The 16,559-nt window shown below is 41.0% G+C and overlaps 3 protein-coding genes across 3 annotated transcripts; 2 read left to right on the forward strand and 1 right to left on the reverse strand.

The window, feature by feature from the left end:
- Positions 1–306: 306 nt before the first annotated feature.
- Positions 307–2,741, reverse strand: LOC130689574 (gastric triacylglycerol lipase-like). Its single transcript, XM_057512522.2, has 8 exons — positions 2,272–2,741; positions 1,978–2,188; positions 1,878–1,904; positions 1,726–1,816; positions 1,400–1,646; positions 1,088–1,328; positions 873–1,018; positions 307–794 (listed from the first exon to the last, which is right to left on the reverse strand). The coding sequence occupies exons 1-8, from the start codon at positions 2,467–2,469 to the stop codon at positions 609–611; spliced, it is 1,347 nt and encodes a 448-aa protein (XP_057368505.1). The 5' UTR covers positions 2,470–2,741; the 3' UTR covers positions 307–608.
- A 3,048-nt stretch (positions 2,742–5,789) lies between these two features.
- On the forward strand, positions 5,790–9,480 carry LOC130689550 (ABC transporter G family member 20-like). Its single transcript, XM_057512488.2, has 12 exons — positions 5,790–6,172; positions 6,265–6,687; positions 6,766–6,859; positions 6,914–7,219; positions 7,285–7,463; positions 7,521–7,728; positions 7,788–7,965; positions 8,028–8,143; positions 8,229–8,299; positions 8,380–8,468; positions 8,534–8,710; positions 8,822–9,480. Exons 1-12 carry the CDS (start codon positions 5,985–5,987, stop codon positions 9,127–9,129), a joined length of 2,337 nt encoding a protein of 778 aa, XP_057368471.1. The 5' UTR covers positions 5,790–5,984; the 3' UTR covers positions 9,130–9,480.
- Positions 9,481–12,094: 2,614 nt separating this feature from the next.
- LOC130689551 (ABC transporter G family member 20-like) lies at positions 12,095–15,982 on the forward strand. The gene is made up of 12 exons (XM_057512490.2): positions 12,095–12,858; positions 12,964–13,386; positions 13,447–13,540; positions 13,614–13,913; positions 14,031–14,173; positions 14,246–14,447; positions 14,515–14,692; positions 14,771–14,886; positions 14,981–15,051; positions 15,138–15,226; positions 15,301–15,477; positions 15,539–15,982. The coding sequence occupies exons 1-12, from the start codon at positions 12,662–12,664 to the stop codon at positions 15,844–15,846; spliced, it is 2,298 nt and encodes a 765-aa protein (XP_057368473.1). The 5' UTR covers positions 12,095–12,661; the 3' UTR covers positions 15,847–15,982.
- Positions 15,983–16,559: the final 577 nt, after the last annotated feature.

Consider the following 16,559-nt stretch of genomic DNA (forward strand, 5'->3'; position numbering starts at 1 on the left):
GAAAAGGGAAAGATGTAAATAGAAAGCAAAAGGGGTTGAAAGAAGAACGCCAAATAATAACTCTGTGGGGTTTTCACGAACTCGGGTGACGTCAGCGTTACTTGGTACGGTGCATCTGAAAAAGTTGACATCACTCGAGAAACCATGCGAGCTACTTTCTCTTCGTTTGAAAGGCTCCACATTATGTAAAAAGCAATAAATTAAAGAGCCGACGTGTCTCTAGAGAAGGTTGAAAGTATTTGCATTTTTATGACGACAATAGCTGAAAGTGAAAACGGGGAATCGGCAGTAAATTGAATGGCCCGTTTCTCGTTGCAATGAATTGCGAATGTAATTTATTATTTGTTGGCACGTGGACATGTCCGTAATGTCACAAACAGTCAGGATTTTGGGTGCACAGGCTTTAAATCTTGATTTAAAATGTACTGGAGAATATCAACACATGAAAGTGTCTGTTCTTGCGAATAAATATATATCGAAAATATAATCATTCTTGTGCTCGAGGATTAAGGAAAACCTAAAGGCAAACGTTAATCTTTGGCCTTTGAAAAATATTTAAAAATCAAACCCTATGAATGGTAACGAAAAATAAATTTTTTTGTTAAAGCTTATGCTGAAATGTGAGCGTAAGTTTCCTTATGGATAAAAGGTGATGGCAGGAGATCGATGGCTGGTTTATGAACCAGTTCGGCCACTCGTGGTGACCATACAAAGTCACCGTGACTGAACGTTGGACTCGGTACCCGTAAGGAGCCCTTCAAATTTCCCAGCTTGCCCTTCAACCAAGCGACATCCTGGAAAACAAATGAATATTTTCTCAAGAATAAACGTCTATCAAGATTAGAAACAAAATATTATTGTTTTCAGCAAACCTGTGGCGGAGCAAAAGGATCGTTGTCGGCGTGAACTAAAAACACAGGAGCAGTCACCAGCGTGAGATTGTACTCAGGCGGGTATGGTGTTCCATATCGCTCCAGATTCCGTTCTGGCCCATAATCGAATTTAAGAAATGATTCACCTGTAAGAAACGATAAATATCATTAAGAGCTATTTTTAATTTGAATAGTTAATGATTGAAACAACTTGCCAAAATTGTAGTTTTGAAGAAGATGGACCATGGTGTTAGCTGATCCCCCGGCTGGATAATGCCCGATCAGACGGTAGTAATCCATCTGATCAAAAACATCGGAATAGCCAAAAATTTGGGATAGCCACAAATAGCCGAATTTAGCTCCAAGTTCGCTAGTCTCGCATATGAAACGGGTAAGGGAATGTAAGACTCCATCATTCGTATGAACTTCTCCTATACCGAACAATCGTTGGTAAAGCTAACCAAAATAAAAAGAGATTCAAATTTTAAGTAATTTAGCTTAAAATAGGGTGACGAATATACAAATACTTGATAGATATTCACGAACGGTGCCATGTAACGGAAGTAATTATTCAAATGCGCCACGCTGACAGTGGGACCCAAGCCAATCATGATGTCAACTTGATCGTTAATGCGTGGGTACTGGGTAGCACTCATGAAGAACACGCTACAACCGAGTGAGTAGCCGAAATAAGCAGCTAATTTCTCTTGTCCAGTTACGTTGAGAACATAATCGAGGCTGGCTGGGATGTCGTATTGACCCATTTCATCCCAGCTGTTAAAAAATTAATAATCCATCATCATCCAAGTCAAATTTGGTTTGCACAGCAAAAATTAACTGAATCAGCCCTTACGAGAAATCCCAGAACGCTTCATCTTTATCGGGATTGAGATTGATGTGTTTGCGTGCGTACGTGTTTCCCCTAGAATTTCCCAACCAAACGTCTGCGATAAAACAAATAAATTAAATCATCTAATTCTGTTAACATGATTTCACTTGAATTACCATAGCCATGGTCAGCCAAGAGGAACGCTGTCCCATACAAATAAAATCGTAAAAATATTGCTGAACATCACAATGTACAAAACGTAACTGCATAACTTACCCAGTGAATTGTTGTTGGAAGTGACTAACCAGAAATGATCGGTACCCATCATGCCATGTTGCAGGAAAACTGCTCGACGTTGGAACGTGCTATTATGCTGATGCGTGTCACGTTTCCCGAACGGTATGCGATGGAGCTCAAGAATGTATCCGTCGTCAGTGATGACATGATGAATTTCCACTGGATAGCCTCGATTGGCGATAATCTCCGGCTGGAATAACAACAATAACAATTAATTAATATCAATATCAATAATTAAAGTTAACTCATTCGTTGGTAATTGTAAAAGGTTACCGTTGTCATGAAGACCTCTGGCACGGCGATAACATTGCGTTCCATACGCGGCCGGATAACATCGTAAAACCATTGTTGCAATTGCGTTAATGGACTGCTGACAAACGCTGGTAATTGTCGTGATGAATCGTGTGGATAGAAAGAATAAGCAATAGCCAAACTGATGGCAATTTTGACGTACGTCGACAGTTCCTTCATTGTCCTGGAGCAACGCACACTCTACTGAGCTGGTTGATGTTCCGTCAGCTACTTCTCAATTATAACTGAAAGAAAAAGCGGGGAAAAACGTGGGGCATGCTAGGAGACCTCTAAGAACCCTGGCATATTCTTTTTTCTATGACTCAAGGGCAATGAGTCGAGGGGCAACAATAAAGAAAAACGACGAGGCTCCCTTTTTTAGCTGGATACCGACATCCATGCCCGGCCATGGAAAGAGAAAGTTAGATTTTTCAACGCTTTCGATGTTACGTAGTTAAACAATAAAAATCTGAGTTTAAACAGTATTCTTTTCAAAATCAAAGTTTACGTTCAAGGGAAAGAAATCCAAGTATAAATTCGTTGTTCAAGTGGCGTAAGTGCCAATAACTATTCCTTTCACAAACACTAAAAAAGAAAGCTCGAAAAAGAAAAGATGAGGACGTTTTTCGCCCCCCTCTACGAAAATCAGCAATTTTGTTTTCCTTTTTTTTTTTTATTTTACTCGCGTTTTGGTGTATAGAAGCGGATAGAACTCGGATTAAACCTTTTGCGCATTCGCACATGCTATCCCTACCCACCATTAGGTTTCTCTTTGAAATTTGTTTATTGACCGTCCGCGGAACGTATGTCATCTTTTAAAATTGTTCGCTTGCGCAACAGATTTTTACACGAACACCTTTCTCTAGGTTGGGAGGAGATGCACGTTAACTACATTCCGGATGTGTTCCTGCGCATTTAAGAAAAACGTGTTGCCAAAAGTTCCAAGATTTAACCTGGAAAAGGGTCGACAACTTATCAGTTTTCTACTTCACTCTCTAAATTTTAGTGAGGGGGTTCGGCAAACCTTGCGAAACTATGACAAGTGATTTCTGATACACGTCATACTGAGATGCACGTGAAGAACACCGACAGTATAAATGAACGTTAATAATAAAGTTAAACTAGAACAAAGCTTTAACGGGAAAACGCTTTTCAAACTCGAATTGAGTAAATGAAATGACAATGATCGTATGATAATCGTGAAGATAGGAGGTAATCGGACCTGCGAATTTAAACTCTGAATAAAAAATTTTAGCTCGATATCAATAGCAGAATGACGCACAATGGAAACCGTTAGTGGATAGCTGAATAAAAAATTCAAACATGACTGCTGATTGGTCGAGACGTAGTTTAAATATACGAGAATGTCAGGGACTTCTCTCCAGTTTAGGTCACATTATATAAGCACCGACATTTTACTACACCCAAGTAAACACTCTCTCTTCCAGCCAGTGATTATTCATGCGACATTCGGTCACTAACACAAGGCCGACCGTTATCCGAAAAATAAAAAGGAATAACAGGTTCGAAGAATTGATCAGACATAGGGAACTCCTACCCACGCATGTATGTATGTTAATCATTCTACAGGTAGACAGCTAGCTAGAGGCGAGTAGCAACTTCAGGCCGTCCTGGGTTTCGGCTTCGAAATTCCCCGGGCCAAAACAGATACACGAAACTTGTGGGTCAACGATATAAACCGAAATAGCAATACTGTCTGACTAACTGGAATCCAATCATTCGGGAGACTGTCGATATAGCACGTGTTATTCAGAATTCGGCCTAAGTGTCTAGACGAATAAATATTAGCATTTATATAGCGAGCGTTTCGAGACTGCGTGCCATTAAGAACATTAGCAATAACCTATCGAGCAAGCAGATGAATCGTTAGAGGTAATTTTTTTCGGGAGGGAACTAAATTTGAAAACGTGACATAGTCACGCACGACTGCAGTAAAACAAAAATGGTTGACCATGAAATGAAAAGAGAAAGTTCCTCGGCATAGCGGAGCAGTTCAATGAAAGAAAACCAGGCCTACGTCGGCTGAAAGGAAATAGAAGAAAACTACTTTCACTTGTTTGACCTCGTCTAAAAATATCGAACGCTTCCATCTCCACATATAACACATGTAAATAAGGGAAAAAGAATGGTTTGTACCTGCATGATTTGATTGCTCCCTTGTGTTTCCAGCAGGGTTTTTTTCAGTTGCACAACTGTCTGCTTTCCGAAGTTCATCATTTACTGGGTGAATTCTAACAAAGGAGAAACTGATTCAGAACTGCAGATGATTTCATGGTGATATAATAGTTCCGAAAGGGCAACAGGTCCCTTAAAAGGACATACAGAAAAAAAGAGGAGGGAGTTTAAAAACTCACGTGATCGCGGTCAGTGATATCCACCTCATTACGGGATTTCTCTGATGAATGCAAAATAAACAAAACGAAAGCTGCACGTACCATTCCCTTCAATTCTCGGGGCAGCGTTTAGCACAGGTGAAAATTTTAAACGGGAGAAAATAGAAACGAACAAAAAAGCAAAATTCCGGGTCTGTCACCTCTCGTTCAGCTCACGAACGTCGTGACTTAAAAATGGGTGCGGACTCACCAAGTGAAAACGATTGAGTTTGATTAAAACATTCGAATTAGGTACAGGAAAACAGACGATACTATTTTATAATTAAACGTAGTTTACCTGTGAATATCACGTTTTTCGTTACACAAAGAGAAATGTAAACCTTAGGGCAACACGTTGCAATTTCAGAAAGAGCTAAAAAAAAAAGCGCAAAATGGAAGATGATTTAAAACTGGTTATTTTCCAGAATCGTCCAGTTGTTTCAGCGATCTCTATTATATCAGGTACTGTGTGCACGTGCTGCTGCGAAAATGAAGAAAACAAACTTTCACACCGATGAAAAATGAAAGGCTTCCTACATCGCTGGTTGTTAGAACTGGTCTCTTCCTCCCCATTTTGGTTTTTCTTTTCGTCTTTATTATGTCTCTCTTTCCAGATGTTGTTCCAGTTTTCACGCACCCAACCTCCAGAAGAAGCTACAGACTGGGCAGGATGGGGGGAGGGGAGAGAAAGAAATGACATAACCACCAGAGGCGAAAGGGTATTTTCCTTTTATCGTTTCGCTTTCTCTCGCTTTTCACTACATTCCCCCTCAACCACCTCCTCCTCTTTTGTTTTCGTTTAACATGTCGTGAGAAAGCAGGCGGTTCGTTTCAAAAGGAGGAGGGGTCGATCGTTTTCCTTGCAAGGGTTACAACTCGAAAAAGCTTTGCGTAGTCTTGCGCATAGTTGAGAACGTTGGTCTTCGGAGGTCTGGTTGCTTAACCAATCGGATAGGCGGAGTGAAAAGAAAAAAAGGAATGACGAAACTCTCCGACAAAAGTCATCGAACAACTGTTTTACTTGTTGATCGGTCCCATAGAAAGAGAGTTTTCTTTTAGTTTTGTTTTCCTATTTTTAGGTTACTCACGTTTGCTTTTTTTTCTCTTTCCCAGACTGCGTCAGATCTGTGGCGAGCACATCGCCACTTGTTGTCCAGCTGCCCACCAAGCTTGATCTTGCCCAGTCTCTCCGCCTCAGCACAGTGGTCTTCAGTTAACGTGCAAACTATTCAAAGCTTTGAAAAAGCTTTTCTTTTTTTTTTTTTTAAATAACTTACCATTTTCAACGTGAATCCTGGAAAGATGAAGAAAAATAGTCGAATTTCGGAAGTGGTTGTTTCGTCACATCAAATTGGCAGTGAAACTGGAAGTGCAGGTAACGATGGCTTACCAGCCGTGCTGGTCCGCGATGCAACCAAATGCTACGGGGTCCGGAAGAACCGCTGTGCCGTACTCCAATCACTGGACATGAGTGTTAAAAAAGGGATGATGTAAGTTAACTCGTTTACAATCAAAGACATTTTCATTGTTTAGAAAAATGGCGAAATCATCATGTAATGTATACTTTCTAATTTCCTTTAAGATACGGATTGCTGGGCGCTAGTGGATGCGGCAAGACTACCTTATTGAGCTGTATGGTTGGTCGTCGGAGTTTGAACAGCGGTACCGTACTCGTCTTCGGTCATAAACCGGGCTCTCCGGAGAGCGGGATTCCCGGTCCGAGGGTCGGTTACATGCCACAAGAGCTCGCCTTGTATGGCTACTTCACTATAAAAGAGACACTTCAGTACTTTGGCCGTATTTACAATTTGAAACCGGCCTTTGTCAACGCTCAGTTGGAGTTTCTCTCTAATTTGTTGCACCTGCCTTCGAGCCATCGTTTCATCAAGACGCTGAGTGGCGGTCAGCAGCGGCGTGTTTCGTTCGCTGTCGCTCTCTTTCACGAACCTGAGCTGCTTATATTAGACGAACCGACAGTCGGTGTGGATCCATTACTTAGGCACAGGTAAATTTCTGGAAAACAGTTCATACGCTTTGAAGCAGTCCGTCGATTACATCTTCTGTGATCTCCTTTTCGAAATAGTATTTGGGATCATCTTATCAGTCAGAGTGTCGATCATGGAAGAACTGTCATCGTTACGACGCATTACATTGAAGAAGCACGACAGGCTAACATGGTAAAAATGACCTTAAATGATTTATCCGTTTAACTTAGCTGTTCATTCTTGTAGATTGGAATGATGCGTTCGGGCCGTTTGCTTGCGGAAGAATCGCCCGACAATCTGTTGAGTAATTACAGACTTCCATCGTTGGAGGAAGTGTTCTTGAAACTCTGTATGAAGGACGATGGTGAAAATCGAACAGAGCCGGCCCAGGCAATTGAAAATTGCACGAATGGAACACTACAGCCTGTAGCGGGCCATACCAATCTTGCGTTTGAACACAGTGCAAGCCAAACTAACATCACGGACATCGACACGATCGAAAATCAGTGCAGCTCTAACGAATCTTCAATTTCTCCAGCTGATTGCTTTGCAGTAAAGGAAAATCAATTGACTCGTATTATTTCCTTTAGTGATGTTCCTCATTTTGTATGAACTAGAACGCTGCGTTAAGCCTCGGTGTCAGTAGCACAAGACCGGCCATTTCCAGTGAAGCGAATGTGGTAGTGTCACGCAAGAAGAGCAGGCTGAGTTCCACCGTCAGGATGGCCCTACCTTCTGTGCATCGTCTCGGCGCCCTGATTCGCAAGAATTTTTTGCTGACATTCCGCAATATTGGGTACAAAAATTTCAAACGTTGAAACAACGTTTAGACTTTAATCCCTTTTCGCTATAGGATATTCATCTTCATCTACTTCATGCCTGCTTTTCAAGCCATCGTTTTTAACGTGACACTCGGACATGAACCGACAGGACTTAAGATGGGCATCGTTAATGACGAATTGAATCCGAGCCAGGGCCGTGTATGCAATTACACGACAGACTGTTCGTATTCGATGCTCAGCTGTCGTTATCTTCGATACATAAAGAAAAACATCATACAGGTAACTGGTTCCTGTTAGTTACTTGCAACGATTGATGACGTTGATTTTGAAAATGTTAGGTCCCCTTTGAAAGTGTAACGGATGCTTTGGAAGCAGGAAAAAATGGACATGTATGGGGTCTCATCCATTTTGGACATAACTTCACGGAAGAGTTTGAAGTTCGACAGGCTGCTGGAGACTCGGCGACCATAGAGAACATTATCCGAAGTCAGATTGGCATCAACATGGATTCAACTAGTAAGATGAAATTAAAGTAGTGCGCAACATTGTATTTTCACCATTTTAAAAACATAATGTAGATCAGCAGATTGATCTGTTTATTGAGAAATGGCTCCTGGAGGCTTTCGGAGATTTCTTTAAGGATTTGATGAGATCTTGCCAGCACGAGCCGGAAGCCGGATACATCCCAGTTGTGGTATACCAGCGCTATTTCTTGTTTATGTTTTATAACCTCTTTTTGTATGACCTAGCCTAAGTATTCATTCTCTTTTTCTCAATAGTTCCTCGATCCTGTTTATGGTAAAAAAGACACCCCATACACGGAATTCATGGCCCCTGGTCTTATTATCACGTAAGCCCTTCAAAACAACTACATCATTCTCTTTAGTGAATCCTAACAAACAACAAATGCTTGTATTCTATTCGTAAAAGCATTGTGTATTTCATGGCTGTTTCCCTAACTTCCGGCGTGTTAATCGCTGAACGGAAACAAGGACTTCTCGATCGTTGCTTAGTGGCTGGTACACGTCAACGTACGCAATCCATCACATCCACCTTTCTAAAATTCTTTCTTTTCATTCGACAGGCGTACAGATGAGAGAAATTTTATTCGGTCAATTAATCAGCCAGTTTACCGTTATGGTGGGCCAAACAGCGCTAGTTTTCATGTGCATGTTATTGGTTTTTAACATCTCATGTCACGGAAATTTGGCGCTTGCCGTCTTCATCACCTTTCTTCAAGGCCTCGTCGGAATGTGCTTCGGTGAGAAACTCATTTTTCAACGTTCAGTTTCTCTTTTATTCTATACATTTGTTGTTTTTTTAACTTTTCCTTTTTAATTTCCCCACGTTCGTAAAAAACAACAACGTTCAGGTCTGTTGATAGCCACGGTATGCGATAACGAAATCAGCGCCCTTCTACTTTCGCAGGCGAGTTTCCTTCCGTTCACCGTCATCAGCGGAGTGTGTTGGCCGATCGAAGGTATGCCGTTCTACCTTCGAAATATCGCTTATTCGATGCCGTTGACGTACGCCATCGAGTCTTTGAGATCGATTTTCTCGCGAGGCTGGGGCGTCGAACGTCCCGACGTCTTCGCTGGCATTTTCATCAGCATGACGTGGATCTTAATTCTGTTGGTCTTGTGCATGATTGTCATACGCGTACGCAAGTACGCGAGTTAAAGTTGCTGGCCTCCTTCGATCATTGACTCATTTGCATACGCTCTTACGGAATTACTGGACAGCACCTTTTTGTTTTCGATACCTTCCCTTGTTCATTATTGCGTTCCTCACATTTACCACAAGAGATGACCTGACATATGGTATAGTAGATTCGTACAATGTTTATACCTTATCATCGAAATTAGATTTATGTCCTATATTTTTGCTTGTATATAAGCATTATCAAAGAAAACTTTTTTGCTTGCCAACTGGGCGGAAACATACCTGCGTTCACATATTAAAATTAAGCGTATCCGGTTTCATGACCTGAAAGAAAATAGAACTGAATAAAAATTGTTCGTGTTAGTCTAACGTCTAGTGGTTTTTCTGGAGTTTACTGGACTAGAAAATTGCGAGGAAAGTAACTAAAAAAACTGGTTTGGAAAGCTACTTAATCAGGAAGACTTTCGCTCGTTACGCTTGTCGCATCTTGTTATTCTTTAATCCATAAGAGGCTTTCTGTACTGGATTCCGATAACCTGCCTCAGACAGGTTTTTATGTAACACAGGAAGAATGGGCAGGATCTTAGCCACACAGGTTGGGTAATGTTAATGTGATCACGTCTAAGATACTGATAGCATTGAATCGCTCGTAACAGATCTTGAGTGAATTTCTTCGCCATAAAGTGTTAGTTCGATATCCATAAAAGCTTGCTCTATTTTATTCTTCCCTGAATCGTCGAAATCATTACAGTCAAAATGGGATTGATGGACGAAACACTGGATTCACTATATCTGGGTCAGATTCGGCTGCAAAAGGAGCTTTACGTGATAATGTCACTCACCTGTCGAGCAATCTCTTTCATTACGAAATGGATTCAATTCGATGGAATTCCCATGTTTTTATCGAGTTTAAGATCGAGCCGTATCTCAAATACGTTTTCGTGCTAAACCCAGAGTTTGGAACAAAGTCAGAGACGCTAAAAAAATTGTGAGACAGGTGAGGCATTCGAATCTCCGTCAGCAGTGGGTCACCGATACAAGGACGTCCGTTCGCCGACTCTCAGACTATTGAGCCATAAATGAACGAAAAAGGACATCCAACGCACCTCTACGATGTGTGTTCCATTCTAACGTGACAAAGACTCTCCTGTCTTTTAGTGGCTTCAATTCTACCGTCTAGTGCATTTAACGCGAAACCAATAGAACAGGTTGCCCTCGCCTAATAGCTTCCCTTCGTATACAGCCATTCGCGTCTACGTTCGTCACGCGTCGCTTCCAAGTTCTAGAAAGTGAAAACGAACAACGTAATTGTTGTAGGCTGCACATCGTTCGTGACTAACCGAGTCATCGACACAAGCACAGCAATGTTTTGGAGCAAGATTTCTCGTACAACGAAAGGCAACGACCCCACGACGAATTGAATGTTGTAAACGAACATCGTCATCGAAGTGAAGCACAAAGTTTCCTTTTGTCGTAGGATGACAACACACCTGACAAAAAATGCGGCCATGAGAAAAGAGAAAGTATAACTCATTACTCATAAGAGTCACTGCCTTAATATAGGTTTCTGCAACTCTTCAGCAAATTCCAGCGTGGGAGGTTGAGAGCGTAAGTTCGACCGTGTACGGTACAACGCAGACCATGTTCTACAAGGGCTATTTGAGCTTGTTAATTATTAGATAATTAAATATCAGACTTGTCGGAAATCTCTGATTCGGCGATCAGAATTTTTCCCTGTGTTTAAGGATTGGGCAAGTTGATATTTGTTGTGCCCACCTTGTTTTGGTTAACCCGCAATCTTTCTTTTTTACTGTACCCCTCCCCCTGTCTAGAGAAATGATGGAAGGGTGCAATTTTTGTGGCCTTGAGCAGTAGTTGTTCGTTCACCCTCACGAGAGCTAGTTCTCAGTTATACAGACAGTGTTTTTTTTTTTCATCGAACTATTTCAAGTAAGTGAATTTTTTTCGACAAGAGTATGAAAGTGGAGGCCATATCATTTGAAAAACATATTTACAATTCCCTTTAGAAGCCCAAAGTACAGACCCATTGAACGAGACACACGGGAACTTTAACATGTGCTTCAATCAATACTGTCTTTTGTTTACTCAGGGGATAATCAGATCTTGATCGTAATTCATTGTGGTGTGGTTATCGTAGACACAGTGTTTGCTTGCCATTTGAATATTTGGAAAAATTTCAAGTGACACAACAAAAAGCCTACGCCATGAACTCACTGATCGGGTATGATCTGCGGCCTTAACCGTGGAATTATTATTTAGGTAGAAAATAGGAAACGATACGCTACATAAATTTCTTAATATTTCTGTTATTGGTCTAGCAGAAATATACGTCCGGTTGTGTCTTACGGCAAGTGGAACAAGTGTAAGGCTACTACTGTGTCGATTAACGGACTGCATTGTTACATTACGCACAAGGCTATGTAAACAAGGTTACGTTGTCAATGGGCCGTGTGGGTTTTTCACTTACCCCGTTTATCCCGGCCACTGGAAATTGGGAAGCACCGGAAAAGTAAGTCACGCCATTATTATTCTTTTGTTTTATTTTGCCCTAAACCTTGTAAAATCAAAACATGGACTATTTCCTTCATTGGCGAGGAAACGTAGACGATGGCCGGTAGTTGTCCTTCAATTTAAAACGTTAGTTTCTAATCTACACTATACCTTGTGTAAATAGTACAATTATGGTTAGTTAAGTGTTTGCGAATAGCACACTGGCATGGGCTGGGCGTATCTTGTCTAAAACTGATGATTTATCGAGTTGAAATTTTAAACATTATTATTCCAAAACAAAATGCCAGTAAATCATTTGCTTGCGTGGCATTAGCTACTATTTCTTTGTTATTATTTTGAAAGAAAAGACTTTTAAAAAGAATAACGTTGTCCAAGAAGATTTATGTGAGGACAACAAAAAGTCGAATGACTTGGCGCGATTTGTCCAGGCCATGGCTACCAAAATAATAATAATTGAAGACATTCTCACACAAAGATTTTGACACTAGCACGATAATTTCCTAAGTAAATTCACGTTAGTCACGATCTTGACCCAGAAAGCGTGTCGTACTTCTGCGCATCACGTTATGAAGCTCAAAAAGAACGACCAAAATTCTCTTTTGTATTTCCCGGGCTTGTTATTATATTGGACGGCCTCTACTTGTTTGAGACGCAGTTGGAGCATAAGAGGAAAGGACAAAGCCTATAACAGAGAAACAACCCTGAAATTTCTCAATAAACTCATCACTAAAGTGTTTTTTTTTTCAATTGCTGGCCTTGGATGGTTAGAAAACCAGCAAAGCATGCCTTCAAATATGATTGCACACCTTTTACGTTTTCCCACTTCGTGGCTCTTTGTTAGCCCTTAGTTTTTAAAAGATCAACTCTCTGCCGCATCGGTACTTTGTCGTCACTTGTTACCTGACCACTAACCACAGTGTTCCATCTCTTCACTTTCCCTGATTTCGACCTATGTTTCAGTTACAATTGCATCTTCAGTGGATTTTAACAAAATTACATTACAATTGACTTTGACACAATGCAGAAAGACATCGAAGATTTCAAAGTTTTCGTTTCTTCTCATCGGTGCGTGAGTGAAACAAACAGCGATCCAAGTGGGGGTGTTTCTCGTGGTCACGCAGTTCTCGTCCGGAAGGCGACGAAAAGCTATGGCGTTGGAAGAAGTCGATCTACCATACTCGATGGACTTGACATGACCGTTAAGAAAGGCAGCATGTAAGGCAATTCATTTGAAATGTGGTATGCATTGCTCTCCAGCAAGACAGAGAGAGCAACGTTTTCAATCAACATCATAGATAATGACGTCATTTTGGGGGACAGATACGGATTGCTTGGAGCCAGCGGATGCGGGAAGACCACCCTGTTGAGCTGCCTTGTTGGTCGTCGTAGTTTAAACAGTGGAGAGATCCTGGTCCTTGGTCACGAGCCAGGCACTACGGAAAGCGGAGTGCCCGGTCCGCGAGTTGGTTACATGCCACAAGAACTGGCTTTGTACGGAGACTTCACCATCAAAGAGACGCTTCAGTACTTTGGACGGATTTACAACCTACAGCCGTCGTTTGTCGATTCACAGTTGGAGTTTCTTTCAAATCTGCTCGATCTTCCACCGAGCATTCGTTACGTTAAGACGCTGAGCGGCGGCCAACAGCGACGAGTCTCGTTCGCAGTGGCTTTGTTCCACGAGCCTGAATTGCTGATCCTGGACGAGCCAACTGTTGGAGTCGATCCTTTACTTAGACGCAGGTAATGATCGTTCACATCTGCCTCTCCAATCTCATTTCATCTTCTTGCACTTTTTGATAGCATTTGGAATCATCTAATCCGCCAGAGTGTCGATCACGGAAGGACTGTTATTGTAACAACCCATTACATCGAAGAGGCCCGAGAAGCTCACACGGTAAGAAGAACGATGAGAAACATAACCAGTTAAAGCGGTCGGTATCAAAGTGAATATGTTTCTTTTCTCTTAGATTGGAATGATGCGGTCTGGTCGATTACTAGCCGAAGAATCGCCCAAGAATCTTTTAAGGGATTCAAGACGACCTTCGTTAGAAGACGCGTTCTTAAAGCTGTGCATGGATGAGATTAACGACAGCGATGAGCAAGCGAATGTCGATGGTCAGGTATCAGCAACGGTGCAGCAAATCCCTGAAGACTGTGGCAACATAACAAGTGACAACAATTTCAGTCAAGTCGACATTCATGAATCGGATGCTGTGCATGTCCGTCACACGAATTTGCACGCACCTCTTGCTCTGGCTGATATTTCTGTAAGTATGAATGACTTGACCTTTTCTCATTTCAGGGACGGAAATGACAAGGGTGAATTGTTTAAAAATAGCGCAGATTAGTTCGTTAAATAGCTCTTTCTCTTTTAAACGATGCAGAATGCTCTGTCACATCTTGTGATTCCAAATAAGGCAGCGAAGATGAAACGTAAAAATCATACAACAAACGTAGCCTTACCGTCTCTGCAACGACTTGGCGCACTCATACGCAAAAATTACTTGATGACTTTTCGCAATATCGGGTACAATTAGCGCTTTGAATGTTAATTGATCTTCATAATTATTTCTTTTCCAATATTGCCTCTGATATAAAGGATATTTGTCTTCATTTACCTGATCCCTGCTTTCCAAGCAATCGTTTTCAATGTGACACTAGGGCATGAACCGACTGGCCTTAAAATTGCTATTGTCAATGATGAACTGAGCTCAGGTGACACCTGTAATTATACGACAGCGTGTTCGTACTCGATGCTCAGCTGTCGATATCTTCGGTACATTAAAAGCAATATCATACAGGTTTGTTATTTTTATTTGATTTACTACAAAGCAAAGATTCAAACTACAATTTTTTGTTTAAACGTAGATGCCGTACGGAAGTATATCGGATGCGTTGGAAGCAGGTAAAAATGGACAAGTGTGGGGCGTGATCCACTTTGGACATAATTTCACGCAGGAGTTTGAAATCCGGCAATCGGTCGGTGATTCAGCAAGCTTAGAAAACATCATCCGCAGTAGAATCAGCGTAAACATGGATTCTTCTAGTGAGTAACAATCGAACTGTAAATTTAACAATTCATTGTAATGATCGCCTTAAAATATTTTATGGAATTCTGAATAAGACCAACAGATTGACATTTTTATTGAAAAATGGCTTTTGGAAGCGTTTGGAGATTTCTTCAAAGACTTCATGAAAGCGTGCCAATACGAACCGGAAGCGGGTTACATCCCCGTTGTGGTACCGAACATTTACCTCATTTTCGGCTAAATAATTTCGATACTGCACAACAATAAACAATAACCTAAAATCGCATTTTTTTTTTTACGACTAGTTCCTCGATCCGGTTTATGGTGAGAAAGACACTCCATTCACTGAATTTATGGCTCCTGGTCTTATTATCTCGTAAGTAGTTTTCCTATTTTACCTTGTTATATCTTATTGTGTTTTGTTCATCAATAAGCAGCAACTTCCTTACTCCATTTGCCCAGGATCGTATATTTTATGGCCGTTTCGCTGACCGCTGGCGTTTTTGTTTCTGAAAGAAAACAAGGTCTTCTCGATCGTTGTTTAGTGGCTGGTACGCACATCAAATTAAAATACTTCAAAGTATAAGCACCTTTTAATTTCAGAATTTTAAAATCTCCTCAACAGGTGTGACGATGACAGAAATTTTGATTGGACAACTAGTTAACCAATTCTCGATATTAATCGGTCAAACTACCCTGGTCTTCCTGTGCATGTTGCTCGCGTTCAACATTCCCTGTCACGGCAATTTGGCCCTGGCCGTATTCATTACTTTTCTTCAGGGCTTTGTGGGAATGTGTTTCGGTAAGGAAACAGTTTTAAGCTTAACTGAATATCTCAGTTAATTCTAATCATGTCTCCATAGGCCTGCTTATAGCCACTCTGTGCGATAATGAAAACAGTGCGCTGTTACTATCGCAAGCCAGTTTTCTACCGTTCACAGTTATCAGTGGGGTTTGCTGGCCAATCGAAGGTATGCCACCTTACCTTCGAAATATCGCTTACTCGATGCCACTGACGTACGCCATCGAATCTTTGAGATGTGTTTTCGCCCGCGGATGGGGCATCGATCGACGCGATGTCTACGTGGGAATCCTCATTAGTATGGCCTGGATCCTGGGTTTGTTAATTTTATGCCTCGTTGTTATACGTGTCCGTAAGTACGCCAGGTAAACGTAAATCGTGAGGTTGGATTTTTGGTTTCCGTTGTGGACGAGCACATGGAAGGTTGAGCATAGGTTGCCGTTCATCAAGGGTCATGTGATTGGGTGGCTGGAATTGCAGCTGCATATTGGAGTACTTATTTAAGATTGATGAACGAAATACTCCAAATTACTTATCAACATTCTGGTTTATGCAATTAAAAATTTTTATTTATTTATTTATTGTAAACCCGTGTTATTCCAAAAAATTTCTTTACAAATCACTCAGAAAACTTTTTTTGGTCTTCTTATAGAGTTAAAGCTATTAGAGACTATAAGCAACTAAATGAAGAAATGCGCGGTAATGTCTTTGTTTATTGCAAATGATGGCAATAAAACGAGCAGACAATAGTGAAAACAAAAAAAAAAATTGACTTTGTTGTGTCCTCAAAGAGCAGGGCCTTTGCCAAATCCTTTAATGGAAGTAGGACCATGTTTGATAGACTTTTAATCTCTCAAGATTAAAACTAACCTTGAATTTTTGTGAAAAACAAAGTTGTTGAGATTGTCTCTGTCGCTATTCCTCCCGATGTCCCTTCGTTCATTCACCAATCCCCATTTACTCGAATACTTTATGGCTATCTGTCTCTTGTAATAAAACTTCCTTTGTAAAAAAAAATGCATCTACAAGATAGGGATCTGGTAATAAAATGCCTTTTCCCAAAAGGCAAAGTTATAGGGTTT

This window comes from Daphnia carinata, chromosome 6 (assembly GCF_022539665.2).
Source record: "Daphnia carinata strain CSIRO-1 chromosome 6, CSIRO_AGI_Dcar_HiC_V3, whole genome shotgun sequence".
Lineage (NCBI taxonomy): Eukaryota > Metazoa > Arthropoda > Branchiopoda > Diplostraca > Daphniidae > Daphnia > Daphnia carinata.